Source organism: Emys orbicularis, chromosome 10 (assembly GCF_028017835.1).
Source record: "Emys orbicularis isolate rEmyOrb1 chromosome 10, rEmyOrb1.hap1, whole genome shotgun sequence".
Classification (NCBI taxonomy): Eukaryota; Metazoa; Chordata; order Testudines; family Emydidae; genus Emys; species Emys orbicularis.
In genome coordinates this window covers 19,942,942-19,963,787 of record NC_088692.1, presented here as the reverse complement: position 1 = coordinate 19,963,787, position 20,846 = coordinate 19,942,942, and the positions used below count along the sequence as shown (strand labels likewise).

General features: G+C 42.7%; 1 protein-coding gene across 1 annotated transcript in view; it reads right to left on the bottom strand.

The window, feature by feature from the left end:
- The window catches only part of MYH11 (myosin heavy chain 11), a 99,787-nt gene that overhangs the window by 38,808 nt on the left and 40,133 nt on the right, over positions 1 to 20,846 (bottom strand). Inside the window, exons 4-8 of the mRNA XM_065411646.1 lie at positions 18,502 to 18,529; positions 9,043 to 9,145; positions 6,428 to 6,448; positions 2,291 to 2,383; positions 347 to 410 (exon numbers count right to left, since the gene is read on the bottom strand). Coding sequence (XP_065267718.1) covers positions 347 to 410; positions 2,291 to 2,383; positions 6,428 to 6,448; positions 9,043 to 9,145; positions 18,502 to 18,529 — 309 coding nt within the window. The remainder of the gene's footprint in view (positions 1 to 346; positions 411 to 2,290; positions 2,384 to 6,427; positions 6,449 to 9,042; positions 9,146 to 18,501; positions 18,530 to 20,846) is intronic.

The window sequence follows — 20,846 nt, the reverse complement described above, 5'->3', positions numbered from 1 at the left end:
CTCACCATAACACATGGCTTATTTGACTGAGACTCTGACAGTAAAGTCTACTCTGATTGGGTGGGATGTTCTGTCAGTATTTTCTGAGACGCTGCGTGGGAGATAGTGTGCTTTGTCCCGATAGCTGAGAAAACAAACTGATTAGTCGGAACAGAAAATGTAAACATAAGAGTGAGACAAACTGCAAAATTGGTATCAGCATAAATGGAGCTACTTCCCTCCCGGCCCTTTGTTTATATCAGTCTTAGTAATATTTGCCTTTCTTAGACATGCAAGGGAGTCTGTTTATGTTACATCCTTTTGCTCCCCCTAGTTAGTTTCCCATGAAGCTCACTGAAAAGGATACAAGTTTCTATGTTTGCTCCAACAATGTAGCCGGTGACATCAAAATTGATGCGGATGAACTTACCCTGTCAATGAGAAGAGGACATGGTTTGGGCTCTTTCTGTGTTTTATAGCATATTTTAAGAGGCATGTTACAACATTGTCTGCTCTGTAATAACAGGCCCAATTGCTGCCTTCTGTAGCAAAACTCCTGGCAGGAGGCTGAAGGGAAGCAAGTCTCTGAGGTTCTCCTTGCAGAGATTTGCCTCAGTTTCATTTGGGTACTGTGAAAAGGAAGGACCCAGGTCTGGCAGGCTGGGGGCCAGTTCACAAACCCCATGGATCCTGCAAGTGGCCAGGGAATTTATAGTTCCACCTTGATTTCTGCAAGGCCAGTGGGGGGATGGTGTGAATCCCTTCTTTCTCTTCAACACAGATCCCTGGAGCCATAGAAAGGTATCTTCAGAGTTGGGGGGACAGGCAGGGAAATACTGTGGCAGCAGCTGATTCTTCAACACAAGAGAGGACCCTCCACATGCTGATCAGGGTACAGATATAACCACCACTATCTTGGCTGTCACTGGGAACTGAACCTGATACCTCACAAGCTAGGTCAGGAGCATGAGCCTCGCTAAAGGGCTAACAGGGGATTACACCCAAACAGGCTGAATGTTAGTGACCATTAAAATTCTTACTACTTTTATTTACTTTAAAGTTATAGCTAAGCTAATAGTAAAATACTTTAGGCTTGAGTCAAGTTATTTTATAAGCCTTCCACTGTTGTAGCATTTCTACCTCCTATTAAAGTAGTGATTTTTGGATGCAAATGTTTGTTTTTAACATGTAAATTAATCTTCTGAGATCTTGCATCTCCAACTCTTTAATAATTAAAAATAATCAGAAAAAATTTGTTTTATTTTAATATCTATTATCCGTGAAAGAATACACATGATCATGGTGCTATCTTTACACAGAAGCATCATCTATTTTAAGACTCTTTTCAGAAATAAATGAGACAATCCAAGCCAGTGAAGATCAAAGATCCTGGCTCCATACGAGACTAATTTATTCAATATGAAAACTGGCAGAATGGGAAGGTTACTGAAAGGAAGTGGGCAATTTTGAGAATAAAATCTAGTCTGTTTTAAGGCTCGTGCACATTTGAGAAAAGTAGTCTGATTTTCCTGGGATTTTCACACTCATTTTTATAATTTATTATTGTCATGGGTATTTATTGTGAAAGCCACTTTAGTATCTTATCTTAGTAGTGTATTGCAATAATAAAAAACCTTGAATTAGCGTAGCCTGCTTATGAGTGTGTGTTATGTATCCCCCTCTGTGCCCAATCAACTTATAGTCAGTCCCTAATTATAGAGCCTTGGCTCTTTAACTCAAGCTTGTGCTTTTTAGTTCTGCAAGTGCCGGGTTCAATCCCCAGTGTGTTGGTCAAGATGGCAGCCACCACAATATCACACACGCACACGAGGAGGAAAGGTTGGGTTAACGCTGCTCCCACAGAAGTTACTACTTCATCAAGAAAAGACTTAGATAATGTCAAGTTGAAACTTCATGATTTCCCCTTCTCTTCCCTATAGTCACTAATTCACATGTTAAGACTCCTGCTAAATAAGTCATGCCAGAAGAAGAAAACTGATCTTGTTGGCAAAATGTTCTGAAAGTGAATATTAAGCCAAATAGCTCTGGCAGGGGCCAGGTGCGTGTACTGCTAAATGTTGAGTAGACTATGACACAGCCAACTTTTAGCTTGTTTTGTTCTTTTCTAACATGCCAAAATAATGATTCAGGGAGAAATCCTAAATCCCTTCTTTAAAGGAAGTAATTATGGAGAATCTCTTTAAAAAAAAACTCCCCCGATGTTTGAGGGTTTTTAGACATCTGCACACTTTGTCTTTATGGGGCACTGATGAGAAACACCGTACACACAGAGAGCATTTATACTACTTACAAATCTGGAGGAGTTGTCGTTCTTCACAGTTTTGGCATTGCCAAAAGCTTCAAGAATAGGATTTGCCTGAAGAAGCTGCTTTTCCAGCTCACCCTAAAATTCATGCAGACTCAAGTTAACCTTGAATTAATCAGTTATTTAAATGAAAACAGAAAATGCACATATCTGAGAAACTCAAGATGATGTAAGCCTAAGTGTATTTTTGCACTCCATGTAAATTTATTTTTTTTCCTCTAGTAATCTTTGTGTTTACATAATGGTGCACTGCAGTCTACTGCTGTTCTGTACACAAAGTCAATAAGACCCTTTTCCAGTGTTGTTGCTTGTTGAAGATCAAAGTCTGTTTATCTGTTTAGCGTCATTACTGATTTGCCTTAATGAAAAGGGTCATTCTGTGTCAAAGATGGATATTTTTACTTTATTACCAAAAATACTTAGAACCTGCTGACTTTTTTTTTCCACGTTAGTGTACTGAGATCTCATGATAGAAAATGATGTAATTAGAAAAAACTTGCTGAGAATACATTTAACAAAGATACAAAGTAGATTACACCAAGTCTATTAATCACATTACATGCAGGGCTATTTAGGTTGAATATGAAAATGCATAACTTTATTTCAAAATATGACCATGAATTCTCATGCAAACTTAAACACACTGTTATATTGTTAATTTTGATTAGTAATTGTGAATTAAGCAAATCATACAACGAAAGCAAATATGCACTTAATCCTACTTCTAGCACAATGATGCTAACAACAAGTAATTCTGCCTGAGGCCACTTGCATCTGAATTCCTCCTCCTCCTCATCATCTGTACTACAGTCATTCATTGTCATATGCTAAATCCGTATTAACCTTTATTTCCAGGTGTCCTAGTCTTTGATATTTCTCCTGCTATGTGCAGCTCTTTCTACAATGCTCTGTATACCACTTCAAACATAGCTTTTAAAGCAGAAATTTCTTGTAAAAGCTTAATATTTTTTTTAACAATGTAAATTACTCTAACAGTTAATGAAGGCAACATTTGGACTGAGTCCAGAGGAAATAACATAGGAAACTACCACTTGCCATGAAACAGAAAAATGCACACTCTGTATACATCTCTGTTTATAAGGCCATCCCTGATGCAAGGGTAGCTCCCTCTCATTCCAAACATAGGGTTGCCAACTTTCTAATTGCACAAAACCAAACACCCTAGCCCTGCCCCTTCCCTGAGGCCCTGCCCCTGCTCACTACATTTCCACTCCCTCCGTGGTTTGCTCTCTCACACCCTCACTCACTTTCACTGTGCTGGGGCAGGGGGTTGGGGTGCAGGAGGGGGGGAGGGCTCTAACTGGGGGTGCGGGCTCTGGGGTGGGGCCAGAAATGAGTGGTTCAGGGTGCAGGAGGGGGCTCTGGGCTGGGGCAGGGAGTTGGGTGAAGGAAGGGGTGAAAGCTCCAGCTGGGGGTGCAGGCTCTGGGGTGGGACTGGGGATGAGGGATTTGGCATGCAGGAGGGGGCTCCAGGCTGGGGGGTGGGACCGAGGGATTCAGAGTGGGGGAGGGGGCTGCGCGTTAAGGCAGGGGGTTGGGGTACAGGAGGGCGTACGGGCTCTGGGATGGGCGTGCAGGCTCTGGGATGGGCCTGGGGATGAGGGGTTTGGGATGCAGGAGGTAGGGACTAGCCTGCCTTAGCCCTGCAGCACCACCGACTGGACTTTTAATGGCCCAGTTGGTGGTGCTGACTGCAGCCGCCAGGGTCCCTTTTCAACTGGGCGTTCCAGTCAAAAACCGGACACCTGGCAACCCTATCCAAACACCATCACTGTCATTCATAGATGCCCTGCACTATGTGTGACAGGGAGGAGGCCTGACCATAGAAAAGGCAACAGTTCATTAACACCTTGCTAAACTCTTCTGTTTGGACATGGTTGGTGTATAGGTGTAGGACTCCTGACTGTTCAGCTAAGGGTCTCAATCAGGCTGAACTATGAAAATAGCTAGCTAGAAGTTTGGAAGAAGAGGAATAGAGATTAACTAACTCAAGAGCCCTAGAGGAAAAATAACTGCCTGGAAATAAAACCATGAGCACTTCCTTGTGCAAGGCTGCTACCATGCTGTAGTGGGTTGGGCAATTCTTTCCAATTATACTCTGCCATTATAACAACCCCAGTTGTGCCAACAGCAGGGTTTGATCCTACAACCTTCTAGAGCAGTGGTTCTCAACCAGGGATCCAGAGCCCCCTGCGGAGCCACAAGCAGGTTTCAGGGGGTCCACCAAGCAGGGCTGGGATTAGACTTGCTGGGGCCCAGGGCAGAAAGCCAAAGCCCCACCACATGGGGCTGAAGCCCGGGGCCCCGAGCCCTGCCATCCAGGGCTGAAGCCGAAGCCTAAGCAACTTAGCTTTGTGGGTTGCCCTGTGGCATGGGGCCCTGGGCAATTGCCCTGCTTGCTACCCACTAATGTGTGCCCTGGCTTTTATATGCATAAAAACAGTTGTTGTGGCACAGGTGGCCCGTGCAGTTCTTATAGCATGTTGGAGGGAGGGGGGACTCAGAAAGAAAAAGGTTGAGAACCTGTGTTCTAGAGCACTGTAAGCATAGCCCTCCACTGCTTGAGTTAAAGAAGCAACTTCATTAGTGGAGAGCTATAACAGAGCCTTGGATCAGCCATTAGAGTGGCACAAAGACCTATACTTTCCTAGTGTGGCTTACACTGTACAGTACAAATCATTGGTTATCTAGTCATAGGGTATGTCTTCACTACCGGCCGGATCAGCGGGCAGCGATCAATCCAGCGGGGATCGATTTATCGCGTCTAGTCTAGACACGATAAATCGATCCCCGAGCTCTCTCCTGTCGACTCCTGTACTCCAGCTCGGCGAGAGGCGCAAGCAGAGTCAACGGGGGAGCGACAGCAGTTGACTCACCGTGGTGAAGACACCACTGTAAGTCGATCTAAGTACGTCCACTTCAGCTACGTTATTCACGTAGCTGAAGTTGCATAACTTAGGCTACGTCCTCACTACGAGGGGGGGGGAGGTTGATTTAAGATACGCAAATTCAGCTACGCGAATAGCGTAGCTGAATTCGACGTATCGGAGCCGACTTACCCTGCTGTGAGGACAGCGGCAAATCGACCTCCACGGCTCCCCCATCGACGGCGCTTACTCCTACCTCCTCTGGTGGAGTACAAGCGTCGATTCGGGGATCGAATGTCGCGTCCCGACGAGACGCGATAATTCGATCCCCGAGAGATTGATTTCTACCCGCCGATTCAGGCGGGTAGTGTAGACGTAGCCTTAGAATGATTTCCCCCCACCCCCCAAGTCTAGACCAGGCCATAGTTCCAAATGTGCAGCTAGTGTAAGCACTAACCTCAGTTGTCTACACTAGCAGTGAATTTAGTTCATCGTAGATAGAAACTAGATGAGAAATTTCAAAGCAGCTTGTCAAATGAAATATTAAATACAATCAACAAATAGTTTAACCTCTGATATGTCCTCTAACATGATCCTCAATCTTAACCTAAATCTGAGTGGAAACTCACAAGCAACATTGCATCTCAAGAACCACACTAATAAAAGAGCAGAAGACACACTGAAACCCTTTTGTACTATTACTAATTTTAGGAGCAAGTTGGGAAGCATGCAACATTTTTCAGACATGCATAATTCTCCACTGTTGTAGGAAAATGCAGAATCATAAGCAATATCAAATGGAAAGCATGCAGAGTTACAAATCAATCACACACTGTGACGGTTTGGGAATTATTTACAACAGTCCTAAAAAGTTCAACCTGAAGCACAGAAAGTCTCTGGGTACTTTCATTCAGAAAGCATATGGTCAAATTTCAGGCTGATTGGCTCTTTCAGGATCGTGGGAAAATTCATTCAAACTATGAAAATCTGGATACACACACGCATAGAAAACGGTGACACTTGAAAGACAACCCTCTGTGTCAGACTCCATCTTTTCCTGGAGCTTGACACAGTTAGGGTTAATACACGTGAACATTGGTGCTATTGTTGCTTTTTGTCATGTGAAACAAGAATTATATATTTCAACAAAAATCTTAATTTTTTTGGTGCAACAATAGCATGCAGATCTATACTCAGTGCCTTTAACACACATCGAACAGTCTAAGTTACTCACGTAAGCAAAAGATGGACCTTGCTGTAGTTGAATAATGTGGTATAAAACAAATATCAGTATTATTTCCATCACACATACATTTGTGGCTCTTTTTTGTTTTATTTCTCTACATAAAAATAACAAACAGTTTCTCTATGCAAATTAAACTGGGGGAAACAAATGGGAACAATCTGTTATAGACATACCAAGAGTACAACTACAGTGCGCACACAGTTCATTTTAGGAATTGATTATAAAAAAACCTGATCCAAACTCCATTTGAGCCAGCAGGAGTTTGTCCATGGACTTCAATGGACTTTGGATCAGGCATAAAATTATTCCTTCAATACAAGCCAAAGAATATTTTTTTTCAGGATAAATTCCTAAGCCTCCTCTGGGGCATTTAATGCAGCCAGAGATTTTTAAAGTAAATATAAGTGCTGAGTCAGCAGCCCCAGACATGGAAGTCTTCTATTTCCCCTTAGAACAGAGAGCGGTTTGGGTTTCTCCTCACCATTCTGCCTCAGTCCTTGCTTGACAGGATTCACTTTCAGGGGTGAGAGGATAGATCAGTCTCAGGGGCCGGGACAGTTCAGTGCTTAGCCCTCGAGTCTTCCCCAAAGAGTATCAGTTAGCAACAGCTATAGTGGCAAAGTGGGTAGTTGGCCATTAGGAATGGCCTTGAAACCATCAGTTCGTTTCCCATAGGCCACTGAACACTTACACATTTAGGGCCTGATTTGTCAGAAGTGCTCCACCTCAGGAATACCAGGCCTTTATTCTCAGTTTCTTTTCAGGGAACATAATGCCAGTGAAAGGTCCCGGAATGAAGCCCTGGACGCTGGAGTTCTCTATTTGTCAGCATAATAGGTATAGGCACAGCAAGGGCACCACAAGCTTTCCCACTCTTGTTCTGTGCTGTGGATACTTATCTATCAAGGACTGGTAAGACTGTCTCATTCACATAGTCTAAACAGCCATCTAATGGTTCAACTTCCAGTCACTACCAACCTGAGCTAGATTTTAACTGATGACCTGTCAAAGAAAAACACTTCATATTCTATTGCCATGCCCCTGTCTGAGCTAGCCAGTCCTGCATGTTGGGCCTAATGCTGCATTCCTGGTGCATCGAAATCTCTTACTGAAGCAGGGCCCTTGTGTCTGTGATGGGGTGACTATCCCACACTCACCCTGTAGGGGGGTTTAATGCAGGCCAGATGGGCCAATTAAAACAATAGGCAGCTGATTAAGGAGGCTCAGCTGGGCAGGAACAGGTGGGGCTTATAAAGCCCAGGAGCTGCTGGGAAAAGGTGGACACACTCTCAGAAGAAAGGGAAGAGTGAGTAGATATTGTATTCCCCTCCTGAGAAGAGGGAGGAGCCTGTTAGGAACTGGTAGGCCCAGGAAGAAAAGGGGAACCAGCAGTAGGAAGAAGCCCAGGGTTATAGCAGTGAGGCTATAAAGAGAGATGGCTCAAACTGCTGAGCTGACAGAACCTAGGTTGGAACCTGGAAAAGATGAGTGGTCTGGGTTCCCTGGCCAGCCACTGGGTGAGGGGCACAGAGGCAGTGAGTGGGAAGACTGCCTAGGACTATTGAGGTGCTAAACCTCCCTGGAAGGGGGGAACATGGACAGTAACATGCCTGGAGGGCTAAGCCATGAAGAGGACACTGGGGTTCCTGAGGCTGTGAGAGGAGTTGCAGGCAGACAGCAGAGACAGAGTGATCGTGTGCAAATCACAGATGGGAGGGATCTCCACCTTGAGCTAATCTCCAGTATACCAGGAGGAGGTACCAGTCTGGCGGTGAGTGGTGTGTCCTGTGACAGTGTCATAAATTTGAATTGCTACAGCTTTTATAAAATTAATGTTGGGTAAACTTTTCAAAAAACCTAAAAATTGGATCAACCTTGCTTCATCAAACGGGTTTATGAAAAATTTCTCACCCTGTGTGAGGTAGGTAGGTTGGTTGACCTAACCCCTAGTGTAGATGCAGCTACATTGAGAAGAATTTCTCTATTGAGCTAGCTACTGTCTCATGGGGTGGAGTAGATTCCCTACAGTGTGGGAAGAATCCTTCTGTTGCTGTTGTGCTACAGAGATGTAGCTGAAGTGCTGCTGTAATGCTTGTAGTGTAGACATAGCCTTTGTCACACTGAAGATCACTAAGACATAGGCTCCCAAGTGCCTAGCTGCTTTTGATCTTGCTCAAATACTTTTTCCTAATAGAGCTGAACAATGTTATTTAAAGGCTTTTCTAAATTTCTTTTAGTTGCCAAGAGGCAAAGGTAAAATAAGGAATGTAACTCCTTGTGAAGCTCATGCAGTCCATTCTAGACTATAAATAGATGCTATCCCTATGGAAAGCTATGAATATTCTCTTCCAGCAGAGTACATTTTGACTTCGTGCCTAAGGGGATGTCAAACAAAGTTGTTGGGTTTTTTCCATAAACATGAAACTGTGACATAATTGTGTACTCTTAATATGTCAACTATTTGGCAAGACATGGAGGTAGCAAACATTTGGATCACTTAATTTACTTGCTGTTAGCGTAGTTGGCAAGTACAGTCCTGATAAACTACAAGTTAAACTAAAAAGGAAAGCAACAAGCTATCGAATATGGAAGAGGCCACTTACAGTGATACTGGTGTCCTTCTTGCCCTTATGCGAGGAAGCAACAAAAGCCAGGTATTGAATGACCTTCTTGGTATTTTCTGTTTTACCTGCACCAGATTCACCTCTGGGGGGAGGGGATTTGAAAGAGAAACAAAATACAGGTGACTCTTGGGTTCCCTCCATGATGTGGTGATGTATTTAAGGTAAATAGTAAGAGCATCAATACTGTACCAATCAAGTTCAGCATTCTACCCCAACCTGCCATCTCTTGCACACCCCACATTCTACCTGAGTTCAGTATGCCACGAACACAGTATGAGGGCCCTAGCTTTGTTCTTTTTGTATCTTGACTGGCTATTGGTCCATTTAAGGTGATCCTAAGACATCATTCATGTTTGAAAGACTGTTCTTCTCACTTTGGGAATATTTGAGTATTTATAAAAAGTTAGGGGGGAGGGGAAGGAAATAAGTCTGTAATTATATTATTCACCTTAAAATATTGGCAAAGTGGGAAGGTGGGGGACCCAACAGCAGTGGCAAGAATCATTTGCACTCCATAGTTTATTTTAATACTGGAGCTAATTGCTCAGATTTTATAAAAATCTCAGATAATATGGGAATGAGCTTGCTCCCTTTGAAGACAGTGGTGAAACTCCCATTGAGCTTGGATCATCTAGAGGCCAGGATCTGGCCCAATAAGATTGCTGTGCGCAACTCTTGCAGAGGGCTCCTTGGTGTGAGGAAACCAATTGGCGCAGTTCTAAATGGTAAAGCGACTGTGACTTGGTGCAACAACTGCAAAATCAGCCTGGAATCTGGAAGCCAAGCTGGGTTCTTTCTGACTCCCCAGTAATAACAGCTTTGCCGGCTAAATTTTTAATAAATCTCTATAGCTCTGTTTTCAATACAGATACAGGTGAGGGGCACAGCTGGCCCTGCCTGCAACTGAAACTTAGTTCCCTTTAATGAGCATGTATGAGCCAGAAAAGACTCCAACTCATTCTGCCCAGAGCTCTGCTGGGCTAACAGTCAAAAGCATCAAACATTTATCTTTGGCACTAAAGTAAACACACCTGACTCTGAAATCAGACTGTTGGGAGCAGATCTGAGTGAGAGGCTACCATTTTTACACTTTTCAGAGTTGAACTACAGTGTGAGCCCAACCATTCCTTCCCTATACCTAATATTACTCTACCTTGCCTCTTCTAGATTCCTTTGGCCCCAGGTCTCATTTTAACAAAAGGTAGTTCTACACAGCAATCCTGGAGTGTAATGGCAGCTTGTGTAGACATACCTGAGCCATCTCTAATCTAGCTAGCTTAGGTACTGCCAGTGTAGATGCGGTGGCATAGGCTTCAGTGTGGACAAGCCTGCCCAGAATCCTGGGTAACTACTTGGCTTCAGCACAGGCTAGCCAGCCCATGCTGCCACTGTCAGTACTCCACTAGCTAGGTTAAACCTAGTCTGGATATATTTACATGAGCTGAGTCATACCCAGCAATTGCAGTTTAGACATAACCTAAGATGTCCCTTTGCACTCCCCTGGCCATTTGAAAGGGCCTTAAAGTGGGTATGAATATAATTTAAACTCCCTTTAATGCCCCTTAACACTGACAAAACAGCATCACGGGATCTTAGTCTAAATTAAGAATCAGGCCCCTTTGTTTTTTGCATTAAGTGGATTTACAAAAGCAAATACAAACTCCCATTGACATTTAATCAGGTCCTTTGAAGTTGGAACTATTTCACTGCATCAATTACGGTTCTCATTTTCCTAATTAGGAAATATAATAATTTTTTTCTGTACAATTCCCTCCTATGGTAGATACTCCATGATGAGAATTGTTCTTGTTTGCAGAAGTTTAACAAGATTAATTGGGATGAACAGGCTCCTTTTCACAGGATTGGGTTAGTTTGCATAGTTTAGAAGACAGATCTCCCCCCTTGCGTGGGCTTCAGAGTTGAAACATTTCCATGTTTTATTGATAAAAATTAAGTGTCCTGGGAATGATTCCAAGCTAAGCACACCAATTTGAAGTCTTCTGCATACAGAGTTTTCAAACAAATCTACCTTACAACGTTGCCTTTTGGAAAAATAAAAAACTTTCTTCTAACAAGCCCTGAGCTTTGAACTATTTCATTTAAGAAAGGTTATTTGCAGTTCATCACTACATGAACTGCATTTCCTCTCTCCCAGGGCAACAGTGCCCATCACTGGGCTTTCTCTTAAATCCCTGGGAGTATTACCATATATGGCATCATTTTACTTGTAATTATACTACCATACAGCAGTTCTTAAGTTACTTAATATTTGGCTCTGTGCTCTCTCTCCTTAACCCTTTTCTTCCAAGCTGGCTGATCACCCTCCTGTTTTCTGCACATGAATTGTGAGGCTTATTTACTTTATTTTGAAGTGGATGTTGAAAAGTTTAAACATGCTCATAAATGTCAAATGCTTTTGCATGCAATAAAAAACAGATAGGATCACTGCAGCTAGAAATGGAGTAAAGACCTATTGGATCGAGTCTGGTTATAAGAGACATCTTCTATCAAGAGACTGTATCTAACATGCTGCACTTGATCTTTGCTAAAAGACCATGGAGATTGACAAATCTGATGGGCTGCTATCCATTAAGCAAAATAGGTAGCATCTGTAATCTGAAAAGCACATTATAGCTTCAAGGTTTATGCTTGATCCCACTGATAAACATCTCACATATGTGAAAACTGATTATATCAAACTATGGAGGGCTACAATTGCTTGGCCCAGATTCACCCCTTCCCCCACCAACCCTCGCCTCCCCAACCATCTAGGTATTTGTAGGGTGGCTTGTGTGTTTTGCTTGTTCAACCTACTGAAATCTTGATGGCCAGCATCTTGGATAGTGTCCTTCCTGGAACTACTGACCTGTAGCCCAGCACTGATCATGCTGATCTGTCATGACATAGTACCCCAAAGAATCACCTTCCAAAGACACTGGTTCTGGCATGCCAGAAATATACTCTATTGTTGTGTCTTGCCCTACTGTAGGTAAAATAGCTGAAAGAAACTCTCTGGTACCATGTTTTCCTCCTAGCTCTCTCCCCTCATGGTCTTTATCATCTTCACTCCCCTTCCCAGCACCTGGTCACTGTCTCCCCTATTATAGGTTTCCAGGTGGGGCTTTGTGTGACAAGCATCTTTCAGGGTTTTAGGATTGAACCCTGCACAAGGTCTACTCCACAGCAGGGCCCCTGATCTCCCAGGTGGTGTGTGGCCCTCTCTTGTGGTGATCTATAACTCTCAGCATGTATTTCTAGATTGTTCACAAGTAGGAGTATGGGATCCTATCTCCCAAAGTGTGGCCACTGCTCTTTGATCCTGGCTCTGAAGAACTAGACAGACTGGTCACGTATCAGAGACATTCTGAAAGCATAAATCCCATTTCTCCATAATAAACTGAGGCAGCACAATCAATAGAGGAATGAAAGCGTACTACTGGCCCTAGTTCTCAGCTGCATTCCAGCCTTTCTACACTAGTCCAGCAGCTGGATTGCTCTGCGCCCCCATGGTTGATCATTACACCAGATCAGATTCTGAGAGAGGTATAGGCCCAGTGTAATAGCCTTAAGCTCCTGGCATAGGGATGAGTGCGGACGTGGCTAGAGCTCTCTGCATTCTGGATATTCTGGCCATGTGGAAAGCCTCTTGGGTCTGCTCTAAATTACACCGGCGGTGCTTGGCAGGCTCCACACTGAGAATTTGAGAGCTTTACATTACCTTCACCCCTAACTTTACTCCATACTAGCAGTAACGCTAGAGAGGCATAGCTCAGAATTGGGCTCAGTGAGCCTACTGTGAAAGTTTGCTAAACGTGTAGTTGCTTGAAAGAGTCCAAGCAGCCTCATTTCAGCAGAAAGCTCTACCCCCTGCTCTGGAGCTACACAAGGAGTCTATGGGAGAGAAGCCAGGCAGAGGCGTTTGCCTGCACCAGCCTTTGAATTGGCTCTGATGCCTGGTGTATGTCTGTGGTGCCTCTGGTGGGGCTGCTGCCCAGGGGGTGGTAAAGAGAGATCACAGTCCAGCCCCAGCCTCACCTTCTGGGGATTAGCTGCCATTTCCTAAACTAGACTGAAGAACAGTAACTTATAATTAGGGAGACCAGATGTCCCCTTTTTTAAAGGGACAGTCCAGTTTTGGGGGACTTCTTCTTATATAGGCGCTTATTACCCCCCCACCCCTGTCCCGTTTTTTCACAGTTGCTATCTGGGGGTCACCCTACTTATAATATATAAAAATTAAAGGAAACAAATTTGTAAAATAGTAAATAGAACTGAAAAAGTAACATGGCTTGAATTCTCCTGGGGATCATTATAGGGGGCACCCAGTAGTGTTCAACAGTTTTTAATAAAATATTGTTTTCTCAGACTCATAACTACTTGAAGGGTGGGTGTGTTTTAAGTTTGAGCGAACTCCCTTCAGCCAGTTGAGTTCTAGAAGAGTGGGAGAACAGGGGGAAAAAATTCTAACCATACTCTTTAGTCGAAATGACTGAAGCCTGATGCACTCAACTGCATATTGATGTTGGTCCTAGGTGCTTAACTCCCATGGAAATCAGCCCCATTGAAACTAATGGCAGTTAGGCACCTACTGGGATTTTCAAAAATGCCACACCACCCATCTCCGTGCTCCTAAATACCTTTAAAAATCTGGCCCATGGTCCTTACTGAGGACTAGTGCCTCTGTTTAGGTTAGTGAAAAATTATAAGGGATTGAGAAATCACTTCTGAGCATGCTTATTAGGTAACTGCTATGAAATCCTACCCATTCTGTGACATCTGTGCACATTTGTCCCTTCCCATCCACTCCAACCAGTTAAGTCAAACTGGAGCTGCTGCTGGGACAATTGGATGAGGGCGATCGTCCAGTAAAGGTCTCTTTGAAACATGCACAGCAAAATCTCCCTCTGCTCCCCAAAAACAACCCTTCTGCATCAGAAGCAGCTCACAGGTGTGAAAAATACAGTAAATCTTTTTAGTCTCAAGAATTTGCACTAAATTCTACAGATTCTAAACCTTCATTTATAGATACATAGGATACTATGCTTTCTCAGTATAAAGCTACAACCATTGCAATGTAAACCAATGTGCTACTACCTTTTAAACCCAGGCTAGCACAAAACAATCTTTAGCCAAACAGCAGAAGTAGTAACAAGTAGGAACTCATCCCCTCTCCACCTAATGCCCCTAAATGAAGTGTGGGTACCAATTAGGGTTTGAAACTATTTGTCAGAAAACTGCTAATGACAGACATGTCTTCAATTTAAAAACACAGAAATTATGCAATAATCCCTTTTTTGGTTGTGTGTACACACACACACACACACCTATAGGTGTATATAACTCCTCTGATGAGGCATTGTTGTTGGAACTTTATTAGCTTTGCATTTCTTGAATTGTTGCACTTTAAAATGTGCAAACTTAAGTTGCTTTCACATATATTTAGCCTTCAATATAGATTTCAATAAATAAAATTAAAATATAAAATTGTGATGTACTTAATTTTAGCAGCCAGAAACATTAGTTAACAGTCTAGAAAGTCCTCAGCACCACAGTTCTTTTCAACGAGTTGACTTAAAAATTACTACTATTTAAAAAAAAAAAAAAAAAAGTTGTAAAAGCCGGAAAAATTTACACACACAGAATCTGGATCTACAACTAACTGATTAAAAAAAAAAAAAAAACTAAACTGTCAGAGTGGGAATATAATAAGGAAGCCTGGTGATCCTGAGGTAACTGAACTGAATGCGGTAAGGAATGGGTGCAAAGAAGGTAGTTCAAATTCCGAATAGATTCACTTGCAAGATAAAATGTTTGTGGAGCAAATAAATCAATCTAATGAACTCAGTGAATTGGGAGGAAGTATAATCTGGGAGTGATGGAAAGCTAGAGAATCCTTGATTGTGCTGTTTTATCACAACAAACAGCAGTTACTATGAACAAAATGCAAACAACCGGACGTAGCTGATGTGACTGCACAAGGATGTGCTCAAAGATTTGAGGGCGAAGTGCTAAGAAAGACATTGGATATAAGTCAGCAGTATCCTAGAGCAGAACAAAAAAGCAATTTGGGGCTATAGTCACAGAAGGCACACACCATGAGCAGGGAGGTAAGAGCCCTTTTCTATAAGATTCTTCAGGAGTCTGCACCTTAAATATTGTGTGTAGCCCAGGGTACCTCAGTACCAAAAAGATGGATTTGAAGGAGTTCAGAGAACAGAAATGGTTTGGGTGTTAGAGACTGATGAGGAAAGATTAATAGAGCCAAACTTGTAGAACATGGTTAGAAACATGTGGGACCATGGTGACACTGTGTACCCATTTTAAAAACTGTAAATAGCAAAGATGGAGAAGAGTTACTTAGAGTAGTACAGTATGAAGGGATATTGCTAGTTGTGATGGGATGAAAATGACACCTAAGTGATAGGCAGGAAAGAGAGGATTTTGGAAGCATCATATTTGGATGTAGTTGGAGATGAAGTTAGTATTAAAAGCACCCAAAAGGAAGCAACTCCTACAGTTGAGGCTAGAGATGCAGGCAAGGATACATAACTTGGCCATCTGGATAGAAAGGAAGAGGCAGTTTTTTTTTTTTTTTTTTTAAACATATTGGATGGGGTTTTTTTTGAGCTGTGTTTAGACAGTGGAATACTCTCCTGAGGGAAACAGTGCAAGCCCATAGAACAGGATATTTAAAACTGGACTGGACAATTTCTGCCTGTACATCTTCTGCAGGTGTTTTGGCTGGGTTGGGCATGACTACACAATTTCCACACAGTCAGGAGCATGAATAATCCCAGTGAGTGGGGCCTGTACTGATGAGTGGGGGGGGGGGAGGGGAATGGAGAGGCTGCATTAAAACACATAGACTATGCCCATTGAGCAATAAACATCAGCAACAGAATTTTCATGAGCATCCAAAAATACATTCACTTATGCAAATAGGCCAGGGGTTCTCAAACTGGGGGTTACGACCCATCAGGGGGTCACAAGGTTATTACGGGGGGGGGTCACGAGCTGTCAGCCTCCACCCCCAAGCCCCGCTTTGCCCCCAGCATTTATAATAATGTTAAATATAAAGTGTTTTTAATTTATAAAGGGAGTCTCACTCAGAGGCTTGCTGTGTGAAAGGGGTCACTAGTACGAAAGTTTGAGAACTATTGAAATAGGCACTTGTGTGTACATAATCTTTGGTTGCAATTCAGGTTGCAAGGTTTGGAAATGTTGAGTCTGAAACTATTTACAGAAAAGCTCCCAGATCAATTTTATGAACGCTTCAGTCATTTTTGGATCATATTAAGCAAAAGGACAATTTCTAACAATCATAAAATAATGCTCATTGCTGGCACTCTAGTGCTCTGTAACTAAAAGCCTAGAGAAATGTTTTTTCTGTGCAACCAAATATGGCCAACAAAACTGATAAAGCACTAGTAGTTACACTTCAAATATATTTTAGCTTTCCTAGTGTTTTTGAACTAAATTAAAAACGCTATCAGGAGCTATGCACTGTTTTAAAGTAAAGGCCACAATCTTGCCAGCACACAAGAATTATTCTAAGCAGCTGGAAAATCAGCTGCTGTAGTTGCAGAAGGGTACAGAGAGCAAAAGAGCACAAATGAGTCTTGAATCTCTACATTGTATGTATTGTGAGATCTAATAAATAATCCATTTCCTTTCCATTGGGTGGTGTGAAATCTGACATCTTGATCCAACGTTGTCAGCCAGGATGAAGAAAGCTTAGATTTGCTGCACATACAGTACATGGACTATGACTTTCAGAAATGCAAGCTTTAACAAAAAGGCATGGTTTAATAAGCGATTTCTCCCATAAAAATGCAGACCTTCAAGAGTTAAACCAGGAAGAGATGAGAGACAAATGGAAAAATAAACCTAAAGCACAAGAATGGAAGGAGCAAGTACACATCATAAATTAGGCTCTCTTAAAGTGACAAGTCTTGTCCTGGGAAAATGAAGTAAATGGACAGTTTATAGTGCCTCATTAATATTCTAAGGATTTTCGTTTTTTAACAACATCCAGGGCCACATTCTCAGCTGCTGTAAATCTGTGTTGCTCTACTGCAGTCTGCCAGTTAAGGGTCTGGCCCACAATTTTTAGTGTTTCTTAGACCTGGCATAAAAGTGTTCCAATGAGTAATTCTCCTCACCTTCCAGGGTCTGAGACACTGTGGGTCAATAACAGCTTTTTCTAAAACCAGGATCGAGGTACCTGGTCATAGACTCAAGAGACCCCACGTTGAGGGAGTGACCTCCCACAGAGAGGATTTGAGTATGACTTCACTGTACGATCTTGACTTCCCTCCAGCTCCTAGTATAACCACCATCTGTCATCTTTTGCAAATTATGATGATTTTTATTTATGAACCACATCCCCATCCCCACTTCCACTGAGACTAACTGGGTGCTGCCTAACAAACACAATCTAATGCCATAAAAACAACCCAAAACATCCTCACTGACATGCAAGCAAATAAAGCCAGTTGAGGGGCTGCAACCTGATAAAAGGGATGAGGAGGAGCAGGTCACAGATATGGAATAAAATCTAAAACACCTGTGCTCAAGTCTTAACACATTTTGTTAAACAGGGGCGAAGAAGAAGCAGAGGGGTTGCACAGTGCAGTGTGTTCCACACGGTAAGGCCCACCTTCCAACCAAGGCTCAACCATCGAATCTCTAAAAGCAGGTGCTACCTGAGCACAGACACTCATCAGGCCAAGGCTCAAAGAGGAGGTTTTGAGAACGGCCAAGGCTTAAACCAATTGGAGCTTTAAAAACAATGTCCGCTTCAAGCCACTTTACTACTCTCTAGGAAGGCAATGTAAAGAATGCAGAGAAGCTATACTAGGGTCAGTCACTGAGCCCACTGACTTAACGTGCTGATGCATTCTGCATAGACTCCAAGCAACTGAGGAGCTCTGCTACTAAAGTTACTGATGATCAAGCCTCAAGGACTTGTGCTGTTCTTGGGAGTTCTTTTCAGGACAGATCCAGTTATAGCCTACACAAGTAGGGGGCAAAAAGCAACAAAACATGCACACTACTCACCTACTTCTGTACGAATACCTGACTTGGGGCTTTCCATTAAGCTACCAAGAGCAAATGTCCATGAGGCTTTGTGTTCACCAAGGGTTTCCTAAACACACAGTTTACCCACCTACGCTCCTCACAAGTCCTTCTGTAAGCTCTGAATTTTCTGAACTTCAGAAGGTCATTGAAATTATTAGTCACATGCTTCCTCCTGCATATACAACTGCTTTATAATTTGATCAATTTAAAAATAGTTAAACGCCTTTCACTGAAAGCTGGATCCCAAGCCCATGGATGATGAAGGGACTCTAGCCACTGGCTTCAGTGGGCTTTGAGTCACCCTGAACCAAGATAAACATCAACCTTGAAATATACTAAAAGAGAGATTCTACTTACGTGCACAGAATGGACTGGTCTTCTCGATCTGTGAATAAAGAGGAAAAACTATTAATTATACAAGAAAAGTTGCGTGCTGACAGCTATTTGCATTTACAAAGAATTCTTTTGAACAAACAGGAACTGCCTGGACCTCCCAAATCTTATGATACATTGTCAGTCAAAAATGTTGGGATCACATCTCAGTCAATTTGTCCTAGTGTTAAACTAAGTGCCCCTAACACCAGGATTCTGTACAAAAAGAACAAAAGGCTAAATATTCAAAGAGCTTTTTAAAATTTAATTGGACTCCTCATTACAGTTCATCTAATATGCACAGATGATACCCTGTAAGAGAAGATCATAGTGCTGGAAAAGAAGTTTGTACTACACTTACTAATAAAAGCCTCCTAATGAGACTAAGTGAATGACCCAATAGATAAGCCACTCAAAGCTAAAATGATAGTAGGTCAGTAGCTTTAGAAGCTGAAGCTCTGGCAGTATAGGAATTATAAAAGTTGGGAAGTGCAGATAGCCTAAGTAAAGTGTTCTCTCAGTTCCACTTCAGCTCTAGAGGGGATTTCTACCATGAGAGATGAGGACTGAGAGGGAGTGGAGAAGCAGCAGAATGAATGGTAAAGGCTCTGGGGAAGGGCCAGGAGAATATGGCACAAGACTGAGGAGCATCAGAGAGCATAGAAGAGGTTGAACGGGGAGCACAGAAGAGAATTAAGAGTGACTTTAGGGGCTGGAAGTAATAGTAATGGTCTGGACTAGGGCAAGAAGGGGACACCGAATTAAACTGAAGGGTATAAGAAAAAATTTCAAGGGTGCTTAGTAGGGCCAGAGGCAAATAGGGTAGCTGGAGAGAGCTTTACTCTATAACAAACTCTGGAAATCACCTATCCGAAGTTTAAATTCAAAAGAAACTGTGGCTAGGAGAAACCCCAAAGCAAAAAATAAAAATAAAAAATGAAAACCACCTCTGTGGTGGCTGTACCCAGGGAACCACCACAGTAACTGTGCTGAACAAACCTGAATTTCAGATTTCACAAATGCAAATTGAAGAACAAACGAGAAGTGATCCCAAAGAAATAGCATTTCAACGACTTATCTGGGAAAAAATAATCTCAGCTAGAGAAGGTAGCTAAGGAGAAATAAGATACAGTAGGAAGTGCTGTCTCCCTAGCTCTCATCAATTCAACTGAAGTTGTGTTGTGCTGAACCCTCTCAGGATGTACTGATAAATGTACAATCAGACCCTGATCCACCCTAATCAGAATAACAAACTCCCACTGTCTTCAGCTGAAGTTGCTGGTACCCTATGGGGAAAGAATCAGGGCCCAGGGCCTGTCTTTGTCATCTTTCAGTCTCCTACTCTTCTGCAACTGTTTGAATACCGAACATCCCATTTAAGCATTTTGTAGGATTCCTATCTACAGTCACCTGCGTTCTAGGATAAACATTCTGCCAACTTGTGAATGGGCATCATGTCTTCATGGGCATTTGTTTTAATGACTATTGACCCAAACATGATATGTTTCCAGTCAGGAATATTGGAACAGCTATTCATCCTGACGTTTAGAGCCCATAATTCAGGGGAGAGGTCGTTATAAATATTCTCTGTGCTGAGTTACTTTTAAAAACTGAAAAATAACGTATAGGATCATGTTAGGCAAAATTCTGGTAACCATGAATCCTGTCAGATGCTATGGCTAGTCATTGGTGGCAAGAGTAATTGCACTGAGGGCTCAACTCCCACTAGTCTTCCCAAACCAAGTTACTTGACAGATTTCACATGACCTTCAGCTGTTGATTCTGAGCAGAATCATCAAATGCACCTTAAATCCCAATTTGCTAAGAAGTAGGCCAAAGAATATTCCTTGATCAATTTCCACCATGTAGAAGTACAGCTATGGGGTGGGTATTTTTCTGCAGCAGTGTCCAACAGAATTGCCTATGTTGCCCTCAACATACCCATAACACTTACAGCTCTGCATTCAGACAATGGCTAGGATCAAATTTCATAGAATCATAGAATACCAGGGTTGGAAGGGACCTCAGGAGGTCATCTCGTCCAACCCCCTGCTCAAAGCAGGACCAATCCCCAGACAGATTTTTGTCCCAGATCCCTAAATGGCCCCCTCAAGGATTGAACTCACAACCTGGGTTTAGCAGGCCAATGCTCAAACCACTTCAGCTAGTTGCCTGAAGGAGTCAGGTAAGAATTCCCCCCCCCCCCATGATGCAGGTGTATTCTTTCCCCCTCCTCAACTCCCCCCCTCCCCCTTAGAAACATCTGAGATTGGCCACAGCTGGAAATGGGAACCCTGGGTAGGGCTGACTGGTGCTCTGAGGAGGTACAG